The sequence below is a fragment of the Belonocnema kinseyi genome, chromosome 6 (genome assembly GCF_010883055.1).
Source record: "Belonocnema kinseyi isolate 2016_QV_RU_SX_M_011 chromosome 6, B_treatae_v1, whole genome shotgun sequence".
Taxonomy (NCBI): domain Eukaryota; kingdom Metazoa; phylum Arthropoda; class Insecta; order Hymenoptera; family Cynipidae; genus Belonocnema; species Belonocnema kinseyi.
The window spans coordinates 64135553-64145486 of NC_046662.1; the positions used below are offsets into that span (position 1 = coordinate 64135553).

Consider the following 9934-nt stretch of genomic DNA (forward strand, 5'->3'; position numbering starts at 1 on the left):
TAAAATAAAGAATAATTTCTAGGTGAACTAACCGTTTCATTGTATAGACATAGACCTTTGAGTAAACCCAATATATCTCTCGGTACATCATTTTCTTCAAGACTTCGCTGGCAAAAAACTTTAAAACAACTATGCACTCCAATTTTCATTCATTAGATCAAGAATAAACATCTTCCTAGCCCCATAATTTTGATCCGCTTTAGAGAATTTCCAAGTAATTAGTTCACTCTGGAAGCAAGATCTTAGACCCAAAGCTACCCTGACCTAACTATAATCGCTCTCGCCAATTTATTACACTATCACAGTATCCCGGAGAATCCTTTACCTAAGAAGCAGTTTTTCCTTTAGGACCTACCGTCTGCTCGTGGACCGAATACGCACAGCATCCCTCCTGAATCCCTTTCTCGTTGGTGGGAGATGAGGTGGGGACAAAGGGTGACGCGAGAAGCTATTGGCGATGTAGGGTGGTAGGGGTGGCGTGAGGCAGGGGGTGGGGAGGGTGAACTCACAGGGAGGGACGAGAACCGTTCGCTCGGATCTACAACGCGAGAGCGAGACTCAGTTAGCGGCAAGCCGCCACGGACGAATAAGTGTGAGTGATTTCGGTTCGCCCCATTCTACCGGTGCCGGCGATTTGTGTCGACGCGAATTCCTCAAATTTCCCCGGTAATCGGAAAAAAATTTTAAGAAAAAAAGAGACAGAACTGAGGCTCTCTCTTTTTCATCCTAACCGCGAGGTGATGATCACGAGTGTTTTTTGATGTTTTTTTGCATTCGCAAAAAATCTAGGGTCATCAATTATCTGCAGTGTCATTTGAAAGTCTAGGATTTTATAGAGCCTAGTAAATTTTGAACCCAAGAATTGTCTTGGCTTGCGAAGTTCGCTTTAATTTTTTTTTCAAAGGGAAGCCCGCCCAATGGTAGGCGAAATAACAGGATTATGTGAGCCAAAAGTGTCTTACCAAGGGAGAAGGGGGGCACCACTTTTAGGATCCTGCGCGCAGATTCTGAAGATGATACGCGTACATTAGAATCATCCCTCTAACTCATTCGGAGTTTGGGAAAGAAATACCTTGAGCCTCTTGAGCAGCTAAGAAGAACTTTGGTGAACGGTTCCATTTTAACAAAAGAGGTTTAAGGGAATTGAAAGAGAGTGCATAATACTTTAAAGGATTTAATAAGATAGGATAAACAATTTGTATTAAAGTAATATCCAAGAAATTCTCAGTCCATCAGATAAAAAACCAAAAACCACACTAAAATGTCGGGGACCACTTGCCCCAGAGCTTCGATCCTCTGGATCACAATTCTCTCTTTTTTCCTAAAACCTGAAGATGCCCTCGGAAGCAGCGAGATGTACACGAAAATGTTCTCTAGCCAGCAGAACCCAGCGGACCCCTGCTACGATGAGGACCGTCCTCGCAGGTGTATTCCAGAGTTTGTAAATGCAGCTTTTGGTGCGACGGTGGAAGCATCTTCAACATGTGGAAACGGCGGGCCCACTCGGTACTGCGACGTCTTCGAGCAACCCGGAGGAAACACTGGAATTGGGCAGTGTCATGTCTGCGATGACAGCACCCCTCGCCGGAGATTCCCGCCCAGCCATCTAACTGATCTAAACAACCCAAACAACGTGACCTGCTGGAGGAGCGAACCGATGGTCTCCTCCCAGAGTTTCTCCGCACCACCAGACAACGTGACCTTGACGCTTTCCCTAGGAAAGAAGTATGAACTGACCTACGTGAGCCTGCAGTTCTGTCCCAAAGCAGCCAAGCCTGATTCGATCGCGATCTACAAGTCCATGGACTACGGCAAGACCTGGCAGCCCTTCCAGTTTTATTCCTCCCAGTGTCGCAGAGTTTATGGTCGACCGAATAGAGCAACCATCACGAAGTCAAATGAACAAGAGGCCAGGTGCACTGACAGTCATAGATACACCGGGGGAGATGGGTTAGGACCTGTTGGAAGAATCGCTTTCAGTACTTTGGAAGGAAGACCTTCAGCAGCCGATTTTGACAATTCGCCTGTTCTCCAAGACTGGGTGACCGCAACCGACATCAGGGTAGTTTTCAATCGTTTACATATGCCACAACAAGGGCAGGACGCATTTTCAGTGGGGTCTGAGGATAACCTAGGCCAGGAAGAAGTTGCTAAGAAGGAACGTGAACGCGAAGAGAAGTTGAAGAAAAGCTTATTCCTGAGACTGAATGATCCCCTGGTGACTGCCCTGCCATCGGTTCACCAGGTGCTAGCGCCTCAGGAGATGCAGTCTAATGATGCTCTTGAGCCGGAGGAGATGAGTTTCGTGGGTATTGGGGGAGTTACTTCGTCTTCCGCTACAACGATGGTGCCGACTACGGCGGGTACCACTTTGGCGCATCATTACGCAGTGTCGGACTTCGCGGTCGGCGGAAGGTGCAAGTGCAACGGCCACGCGGCGAGGTGCGTCACTGGGAAGGACGGTCAGGTTGGTTGCGAATGTCGACATAACACCGCCGGAAGGGACTGCGAGAAGTGCAGGCCCTTCCACTTTGATAGACCTTGGGCTCGAGCCACCGCCAGGGACGCCAACGAGTGCAAAGGTCAGTTGCTGAGATTTATAGATGAAATCTTGCTGATAATAGACGAGATGCTGCCTGAACTCCCTCATTTAATGAATCCCAGGAGTTTTTTAGAGCCGGATTTTCGGTATCAGGTTACTCTGTTTAATGTTTATTACTGGTTTTTCGATTGCAGGGTTGCAAAAAAAGAGACAATGAAAGTAAAACAGACGTGTTCTATGATATTAGCAAAATATTAGGCCGCCCCGCAAAATGTGCCGCCCTTTTGGCCTCTGGTACTAGGTCAGCTGTAAAAGGAAATTCAATTTGAGTCTTAAGTTTTAGGAATGAAGTATCAAGAAGTCATTTGGGTGGAAGATGGTACAAAGTGGATTACTAGGTCTTTATTGATGAAAGTTTGTTCAAGTATGGTACTCGGTTGGTGCCAAATTTTATGGGGGTTTCAATAACTATGTATCTTGAATAAGTATCTTCATGTGTGAGGGAATTATTAGCAACCTTCAGTGAATTTAGATTTTATTACTAGCTAAAATTGTTTAACCAATGGGGAAATTAACAAGTGTTAGGATTATACTGTCAGGGTTATGTTAGATGAAAGTGAGTAAATATTGATGACTTTTCAGGGATTTTGAAATCCTATTGAGTGATTCTATAAATTATATGCTGCTAGATTTGTAGGTGAACTAATTTGAATCTTCAATTAAGTGTACTACTTTTTTATAAGCTTTCCATTTTCAAACATTTAAATTTGAATGCTTACTTTTCTCAAAATTTAAGAACAATCCTATTTGAGCTTTAATTAATTCAAGTGTTGAACATTAAAGTTTGGATTCTCTCAATTTGTTGAACATGTTTAATCTTCTTAAAGTGAAGTCGTAATTAAAAATTAAACAAAAATGATGTTTTGCAAATGGGATGCTTTTAATTTTTTCAATATTCAAGATTTAACATTTTTAATTGTTCCAATTTGATTGCTTCAGATTTCTAAAGAAAAATTCATAATAAGGTAAAGGCATACTTCTTTTGTTTGAAACGAATCTATTTTCATTTGTCTCTAAATTTAAAGATGATGAACGAATTGTCTCATTTCTGATGCTTGCCAATTTTTAACGCATCAGTATTACAGCATTGATGCATCCACTGACCAAGAACATAATGTTTATTTTTAGTCAAAACTCTAAGGTATTCAAATTTAAATTTTTTGTATTGTAAATCTTTTCTGAACTTTAGTTGTCTCAAAATGTAAAAGCAACGATCTTCTTGAAATCATATTTGAAGGCTTTCGAATTTGCAATGGAATTAATTTTGCAATATAAATTTATTTACTTTTAGAACATTCATTTTTTTAATTTTTGACGTAAAGCACCTAAAGTTTCTATTTTGAAAAATCGGAATTTGGATGCTCTAAGATTTAAAAATGATGCAATTAGTATGCCTTTTAATTCTCCATATATTAACTTTTTTGTTAGTATCCGTCATGCATCCATTAAATCTTTATTAAAAAACCCTTTTCGCCACAATGCTTCTTAATAAAGCGCTAAAATATTGAGTCTGTTAATTAATATATGTAACAATTTAGATATATTTACTTTCAAATCATGAAAAGCTTCTTTTTATTCCCAAAGCGAGCATGTCTTTTCTTTTTGAAATTGCTCGATATTGCATTTTTTTTGTTGCAATTATTTATGGATCATAAATTTTTCTATAACTCTAATTTCATAAACTATAAAAATGAGTTACTTCATATATTTCTCAATTGAAAGAGTTTCCTATTGCATATAAAGCGCAGTCTGAATTAAGAGCAATAAGATAAGAATGCTCTTTAATTGAAAGAGCTGCTAAATCAAGCATTCTAAATTGTCTCATTTCAATTTCAGAGCATTCATAATATTTTCATGATTTTGCTTTTAAGGCATTTAAACTTTGATTCTACAAATTCTTCAAATTTTACATTTGGGATGAATTATTAGTTGCCACTAATTCTATTTAAATTAGGATGTTTTCCATTGTAGATGTTTCTTGAAAATACTCGCCTCGAAGCACAAAGAAAATTGCACTTCGAAGATAATTCAATTTCTGGGTTTTGTTACATTACCGTCGGGAATTGTCGGTACGATCAACGCGAGTACTGTTAAAGTCGCTGGAGACTTCAAAAAAAGGAATGAAAAACTTTTTTTAAAACCCGTTGAAAAGCGTATTTAACTCCGTATCGAATGACATCAATAGAGATGTTTTTTGATCTTTTGAAGAGAATGAATGAAAGACAATGAATGTTTTACAGAAAAAATCACATACAAAAATTGTGGTTACGCCAATAATCTATTAGGATTAATAACTCGTTTCTAATTCTTCAATAAGCCCCTCATGCATCTCACAGGGGTCCTAAAAGTCACTTTTAACGGGGCCCATTGAAGTCGTAAAAAGTTCAGTAAAGGCCTATTATGAATTTGCTCGATACCTTCGTAACAAGAACTGTCTTTTTTTTTATTCTCAGGTAAACTAACATTCAAGATTGAAAGAGTGATTTTCCAAAATCTTAATTTAAAGGACACATACATGTTCTCTGGTAACTGATCTAGCTGCAGTAGATAAGATCAACCGATATGTATCAAAATCTAACAGGTTTCAAATAACTGTATTTTGGTGTTCATTGAGTAAAGACATATGAGGGGACATCTCAAATTTTTCCTATGACTCTGTGGTATTAAGGGACTTGAATTACGATCCGGTTCTATAAATCAACATTCCCCCTAATTAACCTGTCGTTAGTCGCGTCAGAAGTCATGCTTTAACGTCTTTTTCGAAAGCTTGAACATTATGAATATATTAAGATAGCTTTATTCTTTATTATTTATTAAGATATCACTTTTCATAACAGATCATTATTAAAATAAGATATTTGGGAATATATTGATTTCTTGTTTAAAGAAAGCTGAGTTTAAAAAAGGTCGTGTAATTCTAAGTGTGAAACTATTTTCTCCAACGAAAGGTTTTTATTGTGTTGATACCAATAAGGAACTCTGAATTGTTCCGCAATCCCATCCCACATAAGGGGCACTACCCTTACCCGACGGAAGGCATTAATGCCTTCTGTAATTACGAGTAAAATTAATGCACTTCCCTCGTCACAAATTATGGGTGGTATTAATGACTTTTACTCTGCCGTTCAAGTCAAGAAAGTCATAACTGCACTACAGATTGCTAATGTTCCTTATAGTAGCAATAATGTCAACAATAAAAAAACGTTTTTATTCCTGTTTAGTGCAATTTTCTCGTTCTTGATTCGCATGGTAGCGGAATATTTGCAAAGTGTAAGCACTATAAAAACTATCAAAAAACCGGTCGCTATTAATTCTGGACGAAATGTAATTTTTAATTGCCATAGGGGTGTTTATTTGTTTAAACAAAGTAACCATTTATTCCTTCTGGAATACTCTTATAATACTGGGTGATCACTGGATCTGGAACATGGCGGTGATTTTTTTTCTGGGTACTTTTTAACTTTTAATCTTAGTGGAAAAACCTGTACATTTGCATTTATTTAAATGTCAATTATTATTTTATGAACTAATGTGAGATTAAGCGAATTAACTTAAAAATTGTTTTAAATTTTTCAGGCTCCAATTAAAAAAATAAAAGAATTTTCGAGTTTAATTATAAAATTGTTCAATTATGAAGTCTCAAATTTAACTATTACAATTGTTACATCTTAATTTTTTAATAATTAATTCTTGAGATATAAGTTGGAAAATTCCCCTTATTAAATGCTTATTTTGAACTTGTCAGGAATAAATTTTCACTTTTAGTTGATTTCCTTTACTCACATTAACTCTTATTTTCGAAATATGACTTGAATTGGAAGCATTTAGAATTCAATAATTATAGAATAAATTAACAACAACAAATTAATTTATATTTAATTTTTATCATTAAATTCCTTTAAATGGTAGACATTAAAAATTTAATAATTATAAGTTTGATATTTGAATAATTGGACACATTCAATGGTAGCGTTTCAAATTTAATAATTTGGAATTAAAGCCTTCAACGAGGGGCGATTAATTCTCGAGTGAACTCTGAAAAAGTTGAATATTTTTGACTATTTAAAAGTATTCCTTATTCCTAAATAAGTTATTAGAGTATTCTCGTTATAAATACCGTAAATGTATAATACCGATGTGATCCGTCGACTCCTCGAGACTCGTCAATACTCGCTCCTCATTTTTCTTATTATATCCCAATTTGTTGAAACTCGTTTCTTACTGCTAGCTGTTTTATGAAATTAAAGAAAACACATTTTTTTAATTGGCATTTTATTTTTTATATTTCCTCAGTACCTTGTTATTTTACTTATTCGAGTATATTTCTGTATATTTGAAATTCTTACTTTAAGTTAAATATTGATACTCGAGAACGTATCGCCCCTCCCGGCCTTCAAAATGATCAATTCTAATTTTAAATTCAAATGGCAAATTGAATAGATAGAGCCCGACTAGGAATAATTTTTAATTTAGGAGAGTAAGGACCGGTTCCACCAACCTCAGTTAAATCATTGGTTAACTGACAGCCATAGTTAAGTGTCGATTATCCTGTCGCGCGTTCAACCACGTTTTTGGAGGTCCCGGTTATCTAACCAGATAGTCATTTCGAAATAACTCCTATTTTACTTTTAACAATTCACCTCATTGGTTACTTGTCGGTCATGTGAAAAGCAAAGCAATATGGCCGTGCGCGCCAAATTCAAACAAGGTTCACCCCACGTTCGTGACCACCTAACCTAAAAAAAGTGAATGTGTATGTGTTTTTTGATCGTTTTCTACTTCTGTTTTATTCGTGTTATCTGTGATAAGATGGAAGAAAACAAAGTGAGATCGCCTAATTTTCTTCCTAATGCTCCTTCGATTTGATTCAGAATATCATTTACACAAGCTTTTCTTAAGCGAAATCTCGTTTGCAGCCCATGCCACTTTTCTGGAGGGCTATAGAAAATATTTGTCCTGAGAGTTGACGGTGGCCGTGTGGCGGCGCCAGCTATGCAGGTGGCCTAGTATTCAAATATTGCACGGCGAAAGTGTTAAAAAAAAAGTTTCTCAAATGAAAATAATTTTCTAATAGTTCTGGATAAAACATAATAATCTTTAAGATTTTTTATTACCTTCTGAATAAAAAATATCTAGCGAAAATCCTAAAATTCAATGCTTTTAGACGTCAATCCCAATGCATTTCTACTTACTACAAAAAATAATTATTCTCGCACAATCAAATTAAACATATAATTATTTGTGTAATTTTTAAATATGCGAAAAGAAAATAGTCTAAATTTTATAACATTTTTTATTATATTATATAATATATAAACATAATATTTATTTTATTCATTAATTTAAATTCATTTTGGATTTTAAAATATTTTAATAAACAAATTGTGTGTTTTAATTAACACGATGTGCTTCCTTGCTTAATAATATCATATGTTATTTCAAGTTCAAAAAATGAACCTTGTTAAAATGATTTATAAAATGAAGAAAAATATGCTAATGTTAATTATAACTAATTTTGGAAAAGAACTCGACGTGAACTTTTTATAAAAATATTTCGGGTTTTCTTTATTTGAAAATAACAATTTAGAGTTTAATGTTTTTTTTCCCTGTAGGTAAAAGTTGCAATTCTTATTTCATTCTAATGCTGTATCGCTTATTTTATTCCTTAAAAGTTTTTTTCTGCGAATCTCATTGACAGTTTTTATTTTGTTTTAATTATTTATGAGAACCTATTGTTTGCAAAAATAAATATTTTATAATCCCTAAATTAAATTTTTTATCTAAAAACGTATCGATGTGATTTGCGGAGAATCTTTTCAGGAATAAAATAAGCCCTACATAATTAGGATTGAATAATAATATTGCAACTTTTATTTTATTCCTTAAAAGATTTTCTGCAAATCTCGTTGGCAGTTTTTATTTTTTTTTTAAATTATTTATAAGAACCTATTGTTTACAGAAATAAAGATTTTATAATCCCGAAATGAAATTTCTTTATCTAAAAACGTATCGATGAGATTTGCGGATAATCTTTTCAGGAATAAAATAAGCCCTACATCATTAGGATTGAATAATAATATTGCAATTTTTACCTAAAGTGAGAGAGAAAAACATTAAACTGTAAACACTACTTTTAAATAAACAATGAAAATTGTAAAATATTTATTTTAAAAGTTCACCTCAAGTTCTTTTAAAAAAACCAGTTATAATTAACAATAAAATATTTTCCTCGATTTTATAAATCATTTTTAACAACGTTTATTTTTTAGCTTGAAATAACTTTAGTTCATGTTCAATTTAAAAACAAGTATAATTAAAATTCCCTTCCCCTCTTAAATCTTAGGCTGAATTTCATGAAAATAGTTATGACAAAAAAAAATTTTTGTAATGAATTCATTAACATTAATTAAATTTTGTTGACTATGTGTAATTGTAGTAAATTTTTTTAAACTTGAAATTTTTGGAAACTACCATTTTTTTTAAATTCTAAAAAATAAAACTAAATTGTCCTAAAATCTTCCAGAAAATGACTTTAAATTTTCCTAATAATCTAGAGAATTTTGTTCAACTTTCTACAAACCTTTCCGAATTCATAAAAACCTTCTCTTTCACAAAATTGTAAAAAATCTACATTTTTCTCCAAATTTTTATTATTATCGAATTAAACATTTTTTAAACATATTTTTAATATATTTGAACGTTCTAAATGTCTTAAAAAATTTGTCCAACTTTTCTTCAAATATTTTAAAGACAAACAAAGTGTTGGGACAATTTTATTGTTCTCCTAAAACCTTTAAAAATTCTTAAAAGGCTTCTCATTTTTTGTTCTAAATCATAAAAAATGTACATTTCGTTTTAACTTTTTCGGAATCTTCTGAAGATTTTAATTATTTTCGATTGTTTTCGAAACTAACTGAAACTTCTACAAATAAAAAAAAAATTAATCCGAAAAAATTGTTTTAAATCTTTCAGATGTTTTTTTTCGACATATTTTAAAATCTTCAAAACTTAAAATTAACCTTTTAAAATAATATCTGAATAATTTTAAATTTTCCTAAAGTCCTATTGTCCGTTCAATAGCAAATTAAAAATATATATAAAATTTAAGAAAGGTACTATAAAGTGATAAAAAAATTATAAAATTTCATCCGCGATAAGCTTGATTCTATTTATTGCATTACAGTCATCAAAAACTGTAAAATAATTTATATCTTCATTAAATTATTTTTTAACAGACATAATTTAAACATTTGAAATGAAAATAAACATTTATTGATCATTCTTTGCTGTAGATTCGATGAAACAAATTATGATCAATAATTCAAAACCTAC

General features: G+C 33.4%; 1 protein-coding gene across 1 annotated transcript in view; it reads left to right on the forward strand.

The window, feature by feature from the left end:
- Nucleotides 1-613: 613 nt before the first annotated feature.
- LOC117174684 (netrin-1-like) overlaps nt 614-9934 on the forward strand; it is a 452050-nt gene continuing 442729 nt past the window's right edge. Inside the window, exon 1 of the mRNA XM_033363983.1 lies at nt 614-2582. Coding sequence (XP_033219874.1) covers nt 1262-2582 — 1321 coding nt within the window. The 5' untranslated portion in view covers nt 614-1261. The remainder of the gene's footprint in view (nt 2583-9934) is intronic.